This window comes from Malus domestica, chromosome 10, assembly GCF_042453785.1.
Source record: "Malus domestica chromosome 10, GDT2T_hap1".
Classification (NCBI taxonomy): domain Eukaryota; kingdom Viridiplantae; phylum Streptophyta; class Magnoliopsida; order Rosales; family Rosaceae; genus Malus; species Malus domestica.
This window is the reverse complement of record NC_091670.1, coordinates 1,129,101-1,147,962: the sequence shown is the minus strand read 5'-3', so window position 1 is coordinate 1,147,962 and position 18,862 is coordinate 1,129,101. Positions and strand designations below refer to the sequence as shown.

The 18,862-nt window shown below is 35.0% G+C and overlaps 1 protein-coding gene, 1 long non-coding RNA gene and 1 other non-coding gene across 3 annotated transcripts; 1 reads left to right on the top strand and 2 right to left on the bottom strand.

The window, feature by feature from the left end:
- Positions 1-11,004: 11,004 nt before the first annotated feature.
- LOC114819345 (small nucleolar RNA R71) lies at positions 11,005-11,109 on the bottom strand. Its single transcript, XR_003766402.1, has one exon. It is a non-coding gene; the product is annotated as a small nucleolar RNA R71 (small nucleolar RNA).
- Positions 11,110-12,068: 959 nt separating this feature from the next.
- On the top strand, positions 12,069-12,698 carry LOC139188383 (uncharacterized). Its single transcript, XM_070805689.1, has one exon. It carries the CDS (start codon positions 12,069-12,071, stop codon positions 12,696-12,698), a length of 630 nt encoding a protein of 209 aa, XP_070661790.1.
- A 465-nt stretch (positions 12,699-13,163) lies between these two features.
- Positions 13,164-14,209, bottom strand: LOC139189079 (uncharacterized). Its single transcript, XR_011572581.1, has 4 exons — positions 13,925-14,209; positions 13,734-13,829; positions 13,546-13,640; positions 13,164-13,432 (listed from the first exon to the last, which is right to left on the bottom strand). It is a non-coding gene; the product is annotated as an uncharacterized lncRNA (long non-coding RNA).
- Positions 14,210-18,862: the final 4,653 nt, after the last annotated feature.

The following is an 18,862-nucleotide window of genomic DNA, read 5'->3' as shown; positions in this document are numbered from 1 at the left end:
CAACATATAACGTATATCTAACATGCAACCCGTCCGGACGTTCGGATCAAATCTGAACATGAAAGACTCATTACGCTTTATGAAAATCCTTTGAAAAACCATGCAATCCTTAAGACGTGATATTCATCCTAAGCGAAATTACAATTATTAATCACAAGAAGCCAGCGTCAATTTCAGGGAACCTTCCGACCAAAATTGCATCAAATTACTTTTCTAAAAATCCTAATGGTGATCAGGCATTAAAATCATTAGATACTTTTTATCCCGGTGATTAACAATTCAAAGTATGCATGCAATCAATCATAAACAATTAAATAAAAATCACATATTCATGCTAAGGCTCAAGGCTTCGCCCTAGCAAAAGGAATTAGTTACGCATACTCATAATTGAAATCATAGAAAATATTCTTAAGAAAATGATTGAAAACACCTTCAAGTAGAAAATCTCCAAAACCCTAGCACTTCTCTCTGTCTCCAAAATTGCATAAAAAAAATGTTGTCCCCAAAAACTGTAGACGGCCAAGCAATATATCTGCTAAGCCTCCACACAAACCCTAGGAAACATAACCCTAAATTAAATGATAAAATTCGTCTAAAATCTGAACAGCCACGTTTTGGCCCATAAGCTGCTCCAAAACTGGCCCAATATAGCTGGATTTAATGTTTAGAATATTCTGAACACTTCTCCAGAAAAAATGGCGCCGTTGCCGGGGATTATTTAAAATAATCCATACTAATCAGATTTTCAATTAGTTATTGCTGTTCATACATATAAAAAAAAATTAATTTTCGTTTTTATTTTATTTTTACAGATTACAACAGTACGGCAGTGCAGATCTCAGAAATCTGTGCATGGTCAGCACCCGTTCAACAGTGCAGAAATTGATTCCACTTGATCCAGAACTTGAGTAGAATTTACGGAGGAATCGCAGGGAGCAAACTGTTGGAAATGTGCCCTAAAACCAATCATATGATGATACTTTACGGACATTTCAAATGTTAAACTAATCTAGTTTAACATATAAAGGGCAAAGATTATTGTTTGAGCCGTCTCATATAAATGTTATATGCTTAAACGATAAAGTCCAAGGAATATGTGATTGGGAGAATGCAATCTAATGAAGTTAGATTAATGAGACCATTCTTTCGTAGACACATCATAAATGTTCCTGATCATAGGATTACCAATTGGGCATTGACAGTCCGTTAAGATCAGTACGTACTGTGTCTTCTCTCAGGGAGAGTGACTAGTCTCGAGTCATTGGTGTGTGTGACATCAAGACAAGTACGTAGGTGCTCAATAAGAGAATGAGTTCACTGAACGTGATCAACGAAGAGTTCTTATATTCCATGTCACATGAGAACTCATGGTTGGGATAATGCAAAGTTGTCCTTTGACCTGAGGCATCACAGTTGTCTTGTGGTTAAGTCCTTAATCTTTGATTATGTCTAATTCACCCCCTCGGGGTGTCACGGCATCGTTGGGGTTAAGCCACTTAGCTATGGAGACAAGTGAATGCGCAACAAGGGATCTCTAACCTTCAAACAGTTGAGGGAGAATACTCTATGATATGATTTGGAATCTCTGGCCAGAGTATGAATAAGATTGGGGAATGCGTTCCAAATCACATTCAAGGAAATCATATAAGCAAACGATTCACATTGGATAGTAGACATGAGTAAATAAACTATCATACCAAACAATGTGGTCAAGAGTATTAGATTAGAGAAGGACCGTATTGCATTTGTAATCCCGAACTGAATAGGTTCTCTAACCTCTTCTGATTAGCTTGGGTAACCATGACATGCTGCTAGGCGTCAACCATGGTTTGTGGAAGCCCTATACGTGTATAACCACTAAAGGGAGAATTGAAAATTGTTTCAATTCACAATCGATGTAAAATGGTTTTAATCGCCCACTGCCTCGCTAAAAGGAACCTAATGGATCGCACACCATAAAAGGTGGAGATTGAAGATTAAACGGAAATGAGTAAGAATGATTAAATGGTTTAATCATTTATTTATGGCAAGGATTAATTAATATGTTAATTAATCAAACGAATAAGTTCGTTAAAGACCTCGGGATAATTTTGGACCTTAAGGCCCAATGGGCTTCGAATGTCAAGCCCATTGACTTAAGATGTATGACAACTTAATGAATAAAGATTCACAAAGGCCCAAAAGCCCAAAAATCCCAAAGTAGGCCGGCCATGTAGATGAATTAGGGTTTTTTGTTCTTTAGGTCACTTATTTGAAGGGACTATATAAAGGACTTTATAGCCAAATATTCATAATGTGATTAAGGGTTTATTTTGGGTGAAAATGGGTGAGAATTGTCTCTCCATTTTCTCTCTAAAGAGGCCAACACCTTGGAGGGTACATCTAGCAATCCTACTACTCCAAGGTCACTCATTTCTTCTACAATCAAACCTTGGTGAAGAGACTTAGAGGTTCTCAATTTTGGGAACTTGGAGAACCTATTCTTCCATCCAAATCCATGGATCTAAGAAGCAAGGAATGAAGGCCCTATCTCTTTGGGTGATTAGCCTTTGCTTATGCAAAGAGGAATCTACAAAGGTATTAATTTCAACTCACTTTGTTTTGAGTTGATTATTGGTTCACCAATCTACTAGGCTTTGAATTTCATGGGTAATGTTTTGTTTTTGAATGCATACAAGCATGATTCCGCCTTTAATTTGTTAATTGCATGCTATAGATGTTATTCAAATGAACATGTTTTTCAAAATAAATCCTTCAAGTGGTATCAGAGCCTAGGTCTAGTAGGTCTAGTAGTTGGTGAATCCTTTTGGGTTTTGTAGTTCATAAGTTTATGATTTAAAAGTTGTAATTGTTACAAGCTTTATTCTTGCTTCTTTGAATGTAAATTTTGTTTGAAAATTTGCCATCTCAAATGTTGTAGATGTAGTTCATATGAGGATGAATATTGGAGCTAAAATTTGGTGCCATGATTTTTGGGATTTTCGGCCAAATCCAAAGGGTGATTTTTTGGGTTCATGTTTGTCTTGTTAAAAATGTTTTAAGGTGACTTTTGGAACCCCTAAGTACCCTAGGATGTTAACACCATTTTGAATGGTGAAAATTTGAGTTTTATGGCTTGAAAACATTCATGGAGCTCTTATGGGTTTTCATGGATGTTCTTCATTGTTCTTGATGTTCTTGCCAAGAACAAAAAGGTTTTGTGTTTTGATTCAAAGTTTTGAATATTTCATAAAGTTTATGTTATATGTTTTTCAAATGATTTATCATGTATTTAAAGTGTTAAATATTTGAATAAATGATGATGGAAACATCAATCATCAAAACATATATTAATTTTATGAAAGTATTTAAAGTGTTAAATATTTGAATAAATGATGATGGAAACATCAATCATCAAAACATATATTATTTTTATGAAAGGTGAAAGCACTACTTGATTGTTTTTGACAAAACTAATAAATCAAAACACCCATCACTCATTTTTATCCCTAAAAACCGGCCACCCTAATAAAATAGGGTATTTTTGGGGCTTTTATGCAATTACATAAAGTTTTGATACTTTTGTGTATTTGTACTTTGACCCGAAAGTTTACGTTTTGACGTTAAGGCCTAAAAACGCTAAAGGACAAATTGTTTTGCTCCTTTAATGAAGTTTTTGAATTTATTTAAATTTTGGGTTCTAGTTGTATTTACATGAAGTAGTGACTTTTGTGTTTTTACAAAGTGACCCCAAAAGTTTATGTTTTCGCAATATGGCCCAAAAAGTTGTGGTTATTGCATGATGGCCCAAATAGGATGAGAACAAAATTGTTTTGTCTCTTTAAATGAGAATTGGATTTTCATTTTGTTTAGCTCCACTTAAATCAATTTTATGGATACAAAAACCAAATGAAAATGTTGCATTCAATTAATTAGTTAAAGCGTTAATTAATTAAAGGATGATTATGAACCTAAGCCTAATATAATTGAGCTATGTGAAAGGCGTTTCAAATTTGTTTGAACCATGGGAATGTGTAGATTAGATTTTGGTTGTAATTTGATTTAATCAAATGTTGTAAAAGGGCATAAGTCCTTCTTTACTTTAAGGTAATTTGTTTTATGCAAATGTTGTAATGAGCATAAGCTCATCCTTTACTTTGAAGTATTTCTTTCTTGCTTTATATGATATGCATGAAAATGAAGTAATTGGGTCCAACGCCCCTAAGACAACACGCCTTAATGTGATTAAACGCGTAACTAAAATCAATCTCCATCCCTAGACCGAGATTCAACACAAGGCTCGTGTTGAATCTAAACAAAGGTTCATAGTCATCCTAAGGCCCTAAGGCAACTATATAGTCCATTAAATGAATGCAAACCTTATGTTAGTAGTAACATATACTCTTGCTTTAAAAACCGTTTTAAAAGCATAGTGGGAGTATTATGTACAACTAAAACAATCATATGGACCAATAGTTGTAATAGGACCAAAATTGTTTTAATAGAGATTAAAATGTATATTGATATATGATGAGACCTAAAACCCTCAACCAACCCAATATTAAGTTGAAAGCGTGAGAGTGCTTTGAACACTCTTTCGTGGCCTTCCACCGTGGTAGGCTCCAATCGTTTATGACTTGTACACCGCCTTCACCCTATAATGGGGAAGTACAAAGTGCATGCTTATACTCAGGAAGAGTCTATACGCATATGATGAGGTGAGTGTAGGCAACGAGTTTAGCCAACATGATATAATTCTGAGGCTATGCTTGAACCCCTACATGAACTAAGCATGGTGGAAATGACTTAACTAAGTGCAATGGAGCCAACATGATATAATTCTGAGGCAATCATTCTCTAGAGGCCAAATAAGATGGGTACTTGCATTAGTTGCAAATGAGTAAGCGTACTCTCTCATTATCATTAACGCTAGCCAACATGATATAATTCTGAGGTGGGCTTGGTAATAGTGAGCCTCCCATAACCTACTAAGAGTTTCATCCAAAACTCTCGAATTCCAATGAGGGATATGGAATTTGCCAAAAATAGTGGGTGATGCTATTTGATTTAAAGACCCGAATCAAATGGCTTAAAATCAATCAATTTATATTCGTTATGTATTTGTTTACCAATATATTTGCAAACGTTATCCAACACTTGACAAATAAAAGCCGAACGTTTAGTTTACGGACTTGGTACTACAAAACCATAGATTGTCTTTAATGGCTTGTAAATGTACCTAAGTAGTCTCATCCTCACAATCTTCCTATTGATAATGTATCATTAGAAGAATATGTTAGAATAGGTCTATCATAAAGAGGACAACACTTTTAATGTCATAATTCTTCAATTACAAATTGTTGTATGAAGAAATAAGAGTTGCTTTGAACAACCCTTAATCAATGCAAACACTTAGTGCTTGTTTCTTTGTTACATGAACAAGGAACTTGAGAAGAAAGCACAAAGGCTTGGACACTTAATGTGCCATGATTCTTCACTTCCAAATGTTGTATGAAGAAATGAGAGTTGCCTTGTACAACTCTTGAAAGTTTGTAATTATGTTTAGAACATAATGGTTGGTTGACAAAAATAGTCCATTAACATGGACTTATGATGATTTTGAATCATTGAGTGTTGAAGTGTTAAACCACTTAACGAGACGGAAACTAGGCAAGGACTTTACCTTTGTTTCCCTATCCTAATGGTTCACTAAGTTTATGGTAAACTATGTAGTGAACAATAACCACATACTCTCCAAATTGTTTGATGTGTATAACACAATTGAAAAGGGTTTCAAGAGAGATAGTGGGAGTTTAGGGACCATGACTAATGTAGTCAAAGGTGAAAGTCAAATAAAGAAGATAAATAACTCCAAGGGAACAAACTTTCTTTATGAAAGGATGGAAATTGGAAGGGGTATTTGCAAGAAATGTCTTGCAAGTGTCAAGAACACACCTTTCGAAGGTGTTGTAAATTGTTCTTGAATAGTTCAAAACAGTTGGTTCTTCTACTTGAATGTATGATTCCGTATTAGTAACTATGTTTTACAAATCGTTGTAAAAGTGTGACTAATAAGAAGTAGAAGATATATGAGAGAAGAAAAGGTGCTTCACATACGGAACGTGAATAAGATATAGATCTCTGCGAAAGCAGATAGTACTTACTTCCTCATATGAACTACCAAAGAAATTGGATTATAGTAATCTAATTGATTGTCTCTATAGTAGAGATAATATGGTAGTGTTAACTGTTTAGAAAATAATGATGCTTAAAACCCAAAAGGTTGCAAGGTAGTGACTAATCCCAACTAAAGTTGTGATACCTCTAAAAACATAAATTACGAGTTGGTCATAGATGGACGCTTTGGATCGTTAGATCCGGATCCAATACCTTCTTGTTAAAATTGTATGGAGGCGAAATGTTCGAATCTTTATTCTTTTGGAAAGAAGAAAGAATCACAAAGTTGTTGAGGTTAATTCACTTAGATGTTAGTGGCACTTGTCCACAACATAATACTACTCATGTTATATGACATTCACCGAAGATCACTCTCGGTTGGACTATAGTTTATTTTGAATAAACACAAGTCCGAATACTTTGCAAAAGGTTTCAAAGAATTCAAGAAATGTAAATAGATGAGTAAGATATCTAAAGTATTTACCTCCTTAGATTTGATCCAAGGAAAGGTAACACTTTAGATGAGTTTCCTTGAAAGATATCAAGGAAAATAGCATCATAAGATAATGTATTTCTCCATTAGGAGAAGAACGAACTCAAATAAGATTTAGTTCGTTAGATGTTATCTATTACCCATATATAGGATATATACTTCTAAAAACAATATAATTGTCAATTAGAAGATCTTCCAAAATTTTCATAACTCCATAAGATGTAGTTGGAAAGAAAGACAAATCTTAAGCATGTTAAGATTTGAGGTTGTGTGCTAATAAGCAATATTTGTTTGATAACAATCTTGTAGGATATCCTTAAATTAACTTTTGGATATCGCTTCTATAAACCAACTAACAAATGTTGTTTTGTTGGGTAGTTCATTGTAATTCTACAATGTGATTTGCCTAAAAGCAAATGAACGAGAGATAGAACTCGAAGAATGGGTTCTTTGAGAGACAAGAAAGTAATCAACAAATATAACAACCTAGTTCCTATACCTTAAGCTCCAAGGTAGTCAAGAAGGATTTATAAACCGTCTCAGTTGAATGGTTTGAACTTTATGACTATGTCATAGAGTTGCACCTCTTAATTCGAAAGAAATAAGAATGAAAATCCTTATGACTACATTGAGTGTATATATGATACATGCTCAAGGAAATGGTAAAGTACCATTTGACTCGAAATAATAAAACCTTCATAGCTAATTGGTAGCTTAAGGTAACTACAATCAAAGAGAATGGTTGACTTTGAAGAAACCATCTTTGAGGTAGGCTTGGTTTCAATTAATTCGAAGATTGCTAGCTACAACTAAAATGGTGATTCAATGTTTTGACATAATATGGGTTTCCGAAACCATTATTAAGATAGTCTTGATAATATATGTCCAAAACTATAAATCACAAGACATGTAAGTTGTAGAGATCCATCCATCATGGATCTTAGCAAGTTAGTGGGAGCTATTTGCATTTTATGAGGAAAAAGAATCAAATCGTTTGATTTCTCATCAAGATGTAAATGAATCTTTTGTTTACGAGTTTTACAAAAGATTAGTGGGAGTTAATCATGTTCCTAAAATTTAAAATATATATGATATATTAATTTTGGAAATGAAATGAATTCTTCTTCGTTAAAGTTATGACTTTAAGCATTCTATAAACGATAGAATGTATATGGGAGATATAGTCTATATACATGGGAATGAAATCTATATTGATAGATTTTAGGATATAATTGGATTGTATCAATCCCCAATAATAGACAAGAGATGCTGGGAAGTTTCTCATATGATGATAAACTTCAATCAAATGGACAATTCTAGTAAGACTAAGAAGTTGTTGACTCCCAAAGAAATAATGCGTAAATAGAATCCTTTATGCGTAAACAGAAAGGGGATTTATGTATTTCATATTGTATGAAAAACATTGATATGAGTTGTACCGAGAACGGTACAAGACGATATCAATACAAGCCCAGGATCAGAACCATGGCAACTGTCAAGTGAGTCCTTAAGTATTTAAGAAATACTAAAGGATAAATTCCTCAAAGATCGAGGAAGAATTAGAGTAACGTAATGGAAGCGTAAATGTATTAGATTATGAATCTAATCCATCATTGGATGTTTCTTCATTACGAATGAAGAAATAAACAGATATCTCTTTATTATGACTAAAGAGATATTTGGATGGAAACATTAAAGTAATGACTTTAGTGTGTTCCATTATGAATGCAAGATATATTGCCATATAGAAGTTTACAACAATGTTGTTTGGATGGGAAAGTTCATTTATGAACTCTCTATACGGTTCCAACCAGAAAGTGTATGACACTAATGGGGCGATAGCTCAAGCCTGGGAATCAAGGGCTCATCAAGATCCGAACACAAATGAGAGACTGAACCTCATGATTGAGAATCATGTATAATGGTGAAGTCGATATTCTCAACGTTGCTTCTATGGATAACATATAGATATCCATTGTCTAGGCCTACTTTTCAGCCATTTATGAAATGACTACAGAAGAGGTATCATCACTGATGACCAATGCTGATTGGCTCTAGTGCAAGTGGGAGATTGTTGGAAATGTGCCCTAAAACCAATCATATGATGATACTTTACGGACATTTCAAATGTTAAACTAATCTAGTTTAACATATAAAGGGCAAAGATTATTGTTTGAGCCGTCTCATATAAATGTTATATGCTTAAACGATAAAGTCCAAGGAATATGTGATTGGGAGAATGCAATCTAATGAAGTTAGATTAATGAGACCATTCTTTCGTAGACACATCCTAAATGTTCCTGATCATAGGATTACCAATTGGGCATTGACAGTCCGTTAAGATCAGTACGTACTGTGTCTTCTCTCAGGGAGAGTGACTAGTCTCGAGTCATTGGTGTGTGTGACATCAAGACAAGTACGTAGGTGCTCAATAAGAGAATGAGTTCACTGAACGTGATCAACGAAGAGTTCTTATATTCCATGTCACATGAGAACTCATGGTTGGGATAATGCAAAGTTGTCCTTTGACCTGAGGCATCACAGTTGTCTTGTGGTTAAGTCCTTAATCTTTGATTATGTCTAATTCACCCCCTCGGGGTGTCACGGCATCGTTGGGGTTAAGCCACTTAGCTATGGAGACAAGTGAATGCGCAACAAGGGATCTCTAACCTTCAAACAGTTGAGGGAGAATACTCTATGATATGATTTGGAATCTCTGGCCAGAGTATGAATAAGATTGGGGAATGCGTTCCAAATCACATTCAAGGAAATCATATAAGCAAACGATTCACATTGGATAGTAGACATGAGTAAATAAACTATCATACCAAACAATGTGGTCAAGAGTATTAGATTAGAGAAGGACCGTATTGCACTTGTAATCCCGAACTGAATAGGTTCTCTAACCTCTTCTGATTAGCTTGGGTAACCATGACATGCTGCTAGGCGTCAACCATGGTTTGTGGAAGCCCTATACGTGTATAACCACTAAAGGGAGAATTGAAAATTGTTTCAATTCACAATCGATGTAAAATGGTTTTAATCGCCCACTGCCTCGCTAAAAGGAACCTAATGGATCGCACACCATAAAAGGTGGAGATTGAAGATTAAACGGAAATGAGTAAGAATGATTAAATGGTTTAATCATTTATTTATGGCAAGGATTAATTAATATGTTAATTAATCAAACGAATAAGTTCGTTAAAGACCTCGGGATAATTTTGGACCTTAAGGCCCAATGGGCTTCGAATGTCAAGCCCATTGACTTAAGATGTATGACAACTTAATGAATAAAGATTCACAAAGGCCCAAAAGCCCAAAAATCCCAAAGTAGGCCGGCCATGTAGATGAATTAGGGTTTTTTGTTCTTTAGGTCACTTATTTGAAGGGACTATATAAAGGACTTTATAGCCAAATATTCATAATGTGATTAAGGGTTTATTTTGGGTGAAAATGGGTGAGAATTGTCTCTCCATTTTCTCTCTAAAGAGGCCAACACCTTGGAGGGTACATCTAGCAATCCTACTACTCCAAGGTCACTCATTTCTTCTACAATCAAACCTTGGTGAAGAGACTTAGAGGTTCTCAATTTTGGGAACTTGGAGAACCTATTCTTCCATCCAAATCCATGGATCTAAGAAGCAAGGAATGAAGGCCCTATCTCTTTGGGTGATTAGCCTTTGCTTATGCAAAGAGGAATCTACAAAGGTATTAATTTCAACTCACTTTGTTTTGAGTTGATTATTGGTTCACCAATCTACTAGGCTTTGAATTTCATGGGTAATGTTTTGTTTTTGAATGCATACAAGCATGATTCCGCCTTTAATTTGTTAATTGCATGCTATAGATGTTATTCAAATGAACATGTTTTTCAAAATAAATCCTTCACAAACTTTGCAGAGGGTTCGTCCTCTGCAGGAGACTTTTCTGCAATCATTCTTTTCTGGGGACCTGCACAGCAAAGAAAAAATGGCATTTGTAATTCCAGAGGCTGGTCTGCCTCTGGGTGAGTCACTGATTGCCCATACCACAAATATACCAAGTTGCATTACTTATCCGGCAGTGGAGGAAGGGACTGCATTTGAAATAAAACAGCACATGTTGAATATTCTACCTACGTTTCATGGGTTATCATCTGATGATCCTAACATGCACATTGCAGAATTTTTAATGGGTGCAAAAACATTTTGGTGAGGAGATTTTCAGCCGAATCTATTAAGCTGCGCTTATTTCCTTATACTCTAAAAGATCAAGCAAGGAGATGGCTCCTCACACTCCCATTTGGAAGCATTACAACTTGGGCCCAACTTAGTGAAAAATTTTTAAACAAGCATTATCCGGCTTCTAAGACTCTTGACATGAGAACTCAGATTTTATCTTTTGCCCAAAAGCCAAATGAGGAGTTTCATGATGCGTGGGAGCGGTTCAAAGAGTTGATTAGAAAATGTCCACACTCAGGTATTAACACTACTGATCAAATGCATATATTTTTCAGAGGGTTGAATATGACTACAAAAACTCTTGTCAACGCTTCATGCAGAGGTTCGTACAAAGATAAAAATGCACAAGAGGCTTATTTGTTATTTGAAAAAATGGCAGCAGATACTCAGCAGTGGGCAGTTGAGCAGCCACAATCTAGATCCTTTTTTGAGATGTCTAATGGTTCACCATATGTGTCGGCACAAATTGAAAAAATGGAGAAAAAGCTTGAAAGATTTGATGCAAAATTTGACATGTTATTACAAAGAATTTCGGGTTCACAGGTTGCTGTACAGCAGCCTTTACAAGCTGCCTGCAGCATTTGCAGCTTGACAAATCATGATTTTTTGAGTTGTCCACATAAAGATGCTTATCCGGAGTTTATAGTGGAGCAGGTTAATTCATTTAACAATTTCCAGCGTCCTAGATATGACCCGTATTCTAATTTCTACAACCCAGGTTTGAAAGATTAGCCAAATCTAAGGTGGGACAAAGACCAGCACTCTAGGCCTCAATTTCAACAGCAGGAACAGCAACCTGCTGCACCTAAGGTTGCTTGGGAGGTTGCAATTGAAAAATTGGCAAATACTACCACTCAAGAAATTCAAAATATACAGGCAGCAATGAAAAACATGGAAAAACAAATGGGACAGATTGCTTTGCAGGTTTCAGAAAGAGCACCGGGTACATTTCCTAGTCAAACAGTACCTAATCTAAGAGGACGAGAAGAATGCAATGCTATACGAACTTTACGGTCTGGCAAAAGTTACAATAGAAATGAAAAATCCGCTGGAAATTCGCGGGCAGCAGAACATCCCCAAACTAAATCTGAAATTTTTGCAGATTCTGCAATTTCTGCAGATTCTGGGCAGCCCCAAGACAGATCCGAAAATACTGCATAAGCTACCACAAAAACTGCAGAACGTGTTATGAGCCTCCTATGCCTTATCCCGAAAGGTTGAAGCCTAAAGCTAAAGATCAACAGTTGACAGATTTCTTGAAGACTTTGGCTAAAGTTCAAATTAATCTTCCATTAATTGATGCAATCAAGAACATTCCATCTTATGCCAAGTTTTTGAAGCACGTTTGTACAAAGAAAAAGAAGCTTGTGGATTCCGAAAAAGTAATTTTAACAGAACAATGCAGTGCGGTCTTATTGCATAAATTGCCTCCAAAGAAAAAAGATCCAGGGAGTTTTACTATCTCTTGTACTATTGGCAATTCTGATTTTAAAAGTGCTTTAACTGATTTAGGTGCAAGTGTAAACTTAATGCCTTATTCTGTTTTTAAACGTTTAGGTGAAGGAGAGCTGAAGCCAACCTCCAGTATTATTCAATTGGCTGACCGTTCAATTACCTATCCTAGAGGAGTCATTGAAGATGTTATTGTGAAGGTTGACAACTTATATTTACCAGCTGATTTTATGGTGTTGGACATGGATGAGGATTTGACAACACCCATCATTTTGGGCAGGGGTTGTTTGCTCAAGGTCAAGAAATATCAACTAAAACCATGCATAGGGAAATTTGGTGAAAGCGAGTCTTTGACTCTGAAGGCACCAGTGATCTAGCCACCGGAGTTCTGCAACGTCTAGTTACAGACTTAAAATAAAGCGCTTGTTGGGAGGCAACCCAATTTTTCTAAACTCTTTCCTTATTTTTTTTTTTTTGTTTGATTTTTTTTATTATAAGTTTAAATTCTAGATGCATATATATAGACCTAAGTTTTCAAAAAACAAAAAACTAAAAAAACAAAAACAAAAACAAAAACAAAAAAAATAAAAAGACCATGAAAAATTCAAAAATATGTCGCTTTCTTCATTTACGCATGTTGATTTTAGCTCCTTTTTTAATATACGCATATTGGTTAATTGCAGGTTGCGAACGTGGAAAATAAAGCGCGTCCTATGCTGGAATCTTGCACCCAGCAGCAAGTCTAACGTTCACATCAACCACATCTACACTATGCTGGAAATTTAAAGCAGTCAACATAACAAGACATTCACAGATGCAAGTTTGGGGGAGATTGTTGCAGATCCAGCACAGAAACATAATTTAGAGCAGTTAATTTTCTGCAGCTCAGTTTTGCGATGCATGGAGGAAGCACAATTAAATCACAGATCCGTACACCACAGAACTGAGTACAACTATTATTATTACCATATCTACAACAACTACACTTGCAGGGATTCGAATTTTACCTCCCAGATGCACCGATCTGGGTCATGCGGCCTGTGCTGTTTTCATCCATTGAACTTGTGTGTTTACTTCTGTTTCTTTGGCTCTATCATGGATTCGTATACCCCTTCATAAAGAGCGAAAATATGAGTACACACAGGTTAAATATGGCATTATAATGAACTGTCGTTGAACATGTAAATGTTGAGTTTAGCAACTGCAAAAGAACGAGATCTTTACCTTCATGATTTGCAGCGGTCGAGACATTTGCCGTTTAGTTTGCGTTCTGGGACCATTAGACCGGCAACTTAAGCTTGTTTTCTCTCGGTTATACGCTGGATTTAAGTGTCATTTTTCAGTCCCATCAGTGGTTATATTATTCAAATATCAGATAAGCGTCAATCCATCGAAAGGGTTACGGGTTTTACCTCAACATTTGCAGATCCTTGGTTGAGCAGAGCTGGCGACTCAGGGTGTGTTCTTGTGTTGTTGTCTTGGATTTGAAACCATTAGGGGTCGTCACACTGATAAAACCACATGCATGTGTTAGTTTTTGTTCCAGTTCTCTAAAACACATAAATCTGAACAGGAAATCCACAAGATTTGAGCAGGGATTTACCTTCCTGCCTATCAGTTTTTCCACTCCTGTCACCATGGTTGTGTTCGAGAAACACGGAGGTGTGTAGATAGCTGGGCTGTTGGTTGCAGCACGGATGCCACGTTTAGCGAATATGAAGAAGCAACTGTGGAAATGAGGGAAAAATGTGGGGGGAAAAGGTATTATTTATTTTATAGAGAAATGGGGTCTGAGAAGCCATGAAGGAGAGAGAGCAGAGACATGGGATCCGAGAGAAATGCGAAAAAAATAAATTGGAGGCAGAAGGACTTGCTTTGAAATGGAGAGAGTAAAAGCATTTTTAGACTTTCTAGAGAGAGTTAGATGGGCATATGGGGTTGATCTTAACCCTTGATTTAGAATCCTATGGACCTTCTCTTTCTGATGCATGACAAGTGGGCGCATCCTATGGACCTTTTCTTTCCCTAGGACAGGGTTTGAAGAGAGGGGAGAGAGCCGTTTGGGCTCTATGTTTGATGACTGACAGAGACAGTAGACTGATGCCAGCTGCACGCCACTTTTCACATGGCATGCCAATTGCATGCCTTTCAAAGAAAGGAATCCAATGTTCCTTTGCGAGTGGGCTGACATACTTGCCAGGTGTTTTTCTTTCTTTGATTTTTATTTTATTTGTTATTTTATTTGTTATTTTTTTATTTCTTCTTATAGTGTTGTCGTTTTTTTTAAAGTGTCCACTAGAGTTTTTGTGTTTTATTCTTTTGTTTTTTTAGTTTTCTTTTTGTTTCCACACCCTTGAGGACAACGTGTGAAATAAGTTTGGGGGTGGGAAAGTAAATTTTAGTTTTTTTTAATTTTTGTGTCAGGATAAAATTTTCATTCTTCTTAAGTTAATATCCATAGATTATTTTAAATGTTGGAACAAATGGACATGGTGAAGATTAATCCCACAGTAGAGTCTTTTCTATTTATCGTTGCTTAGACACTAATTCATGAATTATACTTTGAACTTTGCACATCACACCAACATGGTTTGTGGGGAGTGAGATTGAAACACTTGCTTTTAGTCTAAGTTTATTTTTAATTTTTGTTTTAAGTAAAGTCAGTTATTATTGTGAATAAAGTAATAATTGTCTCACCCGAGGTTTTGCCTAGTAACCGGGCCAGTCCTGCCTAATCAGCAGTGATTCTCGCGTCAAACGGTAGAGTTTTGGCATGGGGCAGGATGGTTAGTTGGTTTCGTAGCCTTTTCAGTTCGAGTTAATAAGTCCTTAGGGGTGTTCTACACCTAGTGCCCTAAAGCCCTAGTGGTTTGGGTGTCATTGACCTAAAGCTCGCTACATGGGTTGGATCGAAAGCTTAAGTGAACCAACATTGCACGACCACTACTGTTATTGAAAAAAAAATGTTATATATGAAAAAAAAAGAGAAAAAATAATTGAAAAAGAAAAAAAAGAAAGAGAGTTATATTTAAAGTTAGTATGTGTGAAATAAAGAAAGACTAGAGGTAAGGGTTTTAGTCGAGTCCCTTTAACTATGTGGTTCACTTTACACCAAATGAAGTTTGTGAATTCCTTTCTAATTGATTCTAAATGGTTTAGACTCTGTGGTGGGATTGGTTGGAACTTTTGAAAAAATGTTCTAGTTTTTTAAATTTGCTATGGATTGCCAACTTGAAGGTGGAAGTTTTGTCATGGTTGAGTTTTAGCTAGTTGTCTTGGGTGACCCGGGTTCGATCCCCGGCAACGGCGCCATTTTCTTGATAGGATTTTTACTACTCATGTGAACGGGCTTAATTCTCCTATTTTACTTGCAAGAATCACGAAGTTATTGTAGTATAAACGGATCTCGCAAGGTCGTCTCCACATGGATTATTAAATAATTCAAAACTAATCAGATTCCATTTAATTATTGTAAAGTAGAAGTTTAGGTGATTGATTTTATAACCTAATTAAAATAAAAACGAAATTAATGAATTAAAATAAACAATCTGCAATATTAGAGCTAGAGAGAAGAAAACAGTTTTGGGAGAATCAAATTAAGAAAACACTAGGGTTCCACCATCACCTAGCAATCCTATGAATTTTTACCAATTACTTATAATCTACACATGCCACTTTGAAGGTTAGATTTTCCTAATTCATATTCTACTTGGAACCTCCAACATATAACGTATATCTAACATGCAACCCGTCCGGACGTTCGGATCAAATCTGAACATGAAAGACTCATTACGCTTTATGAAAATCCTTTGAAAAACCATGCAATCCTTAAGACGTGATATTCATCCTAAGCGAAATTACAATTATTAATCACAAGAAGCCAGCGTCAATTTCAGGGAACCTTCTGACCAAAATTGCATCAAATTACTTTTCTAAAGATCCTAATGGTGATCAGCCATTAAAGCAATTAGATACTTTTTATCCCGGTGATTAACAATTCAAAGTATGCATGCAATCAATCATAAGCAATTAAATAAAAATCACATATTCATGCTAAGGCTCAAGGCTTCGCCCTAGCAAAAGGAATTAGTTACGCATACTCATAATTGAAATCATAGAAAATATTCTTAAGAAAAGGATTGAAAACACCTTCAAGTAGAAAATCTCCAAAACCCTAGCACTTCTCTCTGTCTCCAAAATTGCATAAAAAAAATATTGTCCCCAAAAACTGTAGACGGCCAAGCAATATATCTGCTAAGCCTCCACACAAACCCTAGGAAACATAACCCTAAATTAAATGATAAAATTCGTCTAAAATCTGAACAGCCACGTTTTGGCCCATAAGCTGCTCCAAAAATGGCCCAATATAGCTGGATTTAATGTTTGGAATATTCTGAACACTTCTCCAGAAGGCCACGAACCCATTCGAGGTCATCTTGGGCTCCAAAAATGCAATTTAAGCCCAAAAACGCCATTTTCCAGCACTGCGCACTGCTTCTTTATTTTATCGCCAGAAAATAACCGCTTGGTGGAAAAATCCAAAATTTTGATACGATTAAGCTAAGTGACTCATGAACGTTCTCCAACTAGAATTACTCCAAAATTCGTCCATTTGGTCCTGTTTTTCTCCAGAGGAAATCCAAAGTCCTATATTGAAAATACAATTCAAAGTATCAAAATTCTTCCAAAATATTAACCAAAATATACAAAGATTAGGGTAAAATATATAATATAAAATCTACTCATCATAACACCTGTTAAAATAAACGGGTAAAATGACCCGACCCGAAATCGACCCGATAATATTAACAGGTAATATGACCCGACCCGTTACCCGTTAAGGAAAATATATTTTAAACCAATAAATAATCAAATGAAAACATAATACTAAATAAGTATATACATTCCATATTATCACATCAAAAACATAAAAACGCAATTTTGTTTTAAGTATATTTTCGTTTACCTAAAGTCTTTAATAGTTTTTTAATTAATGTAGAAGTGTAAAAAAATATAGAAAAAAATATATAAACACTCGTAATGACAAGTTTTATAACTTTCATGAAGAGCTTAACTTCGAAATTCGCCACTATAATCATATAAATCATAGATCAAAATTTAACCGTTGATTGTTGTTTACATTTATGCTTCATTGTTCTCATCAAATTTCGTTTTTTTAGATTTTCTTTTTTGAAAACATGATCTATTAGAGGGTGCAGGTAGATGAATGGTTTGGATCATTGATATTATATTTAGGGTTTTATGGTTAGTGAAAATATTGCTTGATGTTTATAAAGTTTCTACAAATTATATGACATTGACTCATATTTCAGTTAACCGTAAATATCGAAACGTGATATCATCTTCTTACATCCGCGCAGATGATCATGTTTTCTAAAAATAAAATTTTAAAAATGAAATTCAGTAATAAGAATAAAGCGTAAATGACAATCGACGGTTAACTAAATTTAAGGTTTCACTACTACAAAATTATCTATTGCTGGCTGTCCAAAAACTTCTTTCAACGATCCAACCGTCAAACGTATTTGTACACATTCCAAGATTGCATACGTAAAAAATTGTAAAAAAAAAACATTCAGAGATTACGTAACGGAACAAAAGTTATCGACGGTTATAAACGAAAAATCACAATTTAACGGTTATTTTAGCTTCGATTTTGATGATTTTTTACAGATACACTCCTCGACCCTATAAGAATGTAATGAATAAATTTGATCTTTAATTTAAAGTATTTACACTAGTGGATACCACAAAAACTTATTTTATACTTAATAGAAGTATAATATTAACTCTAAGTGTTTGTTTAATCTACCGTTTTGACGCAATATGCATTCTACGAAACTTTTTTCAACGATCCAACTGTCAAACTTATTTGTACACATTCCGAGATCGCATACGTAAAATACCGTAAAAAACAAACATTCAGAGATTACGTAACGGAACAAAAGTTTTCGACGGTTGTAAACGAAAAATCATAATTTAACGGTTATTTTATCTCCGATTTTGATGATTTTTTACAGATAGACTCCTCGACCTATAAGAATGTAATGAATAAATTTGATATTTAATTTAAAGTATTTACACTAGTGGATACCACAAAAACTTATTTTATACTTAATAGAAATATAATATTAACTCTAAGTGTTTGTTTAATCTACTGTTTTGACGCAATATGCATTCTACAAAACTTTTTTCAATGATCCAACCGTCAAACTTATTTGTACACATTCCGAGATCGCATACGTAAAAAATCATAAAAAACAAACATTCAGAGATTACGTAACGTAACAAAAGTTGTTGACGGTTATAAACGAAAAATCATAATTTAACGGTTATTTGAGCTCCAATTTTGATGATTTTTTACATATACACTCCTCGACCCTATAAGAATGTAATGAATAAATTTGATCTTTAATTTAAAGTATTTACACTATGGATACCACAAAACTTATTTTATACTTAATAGAAGTATAATATTAACTCTAAGTGTTTGTTTAATCTACCGTTTTGATGCAATATG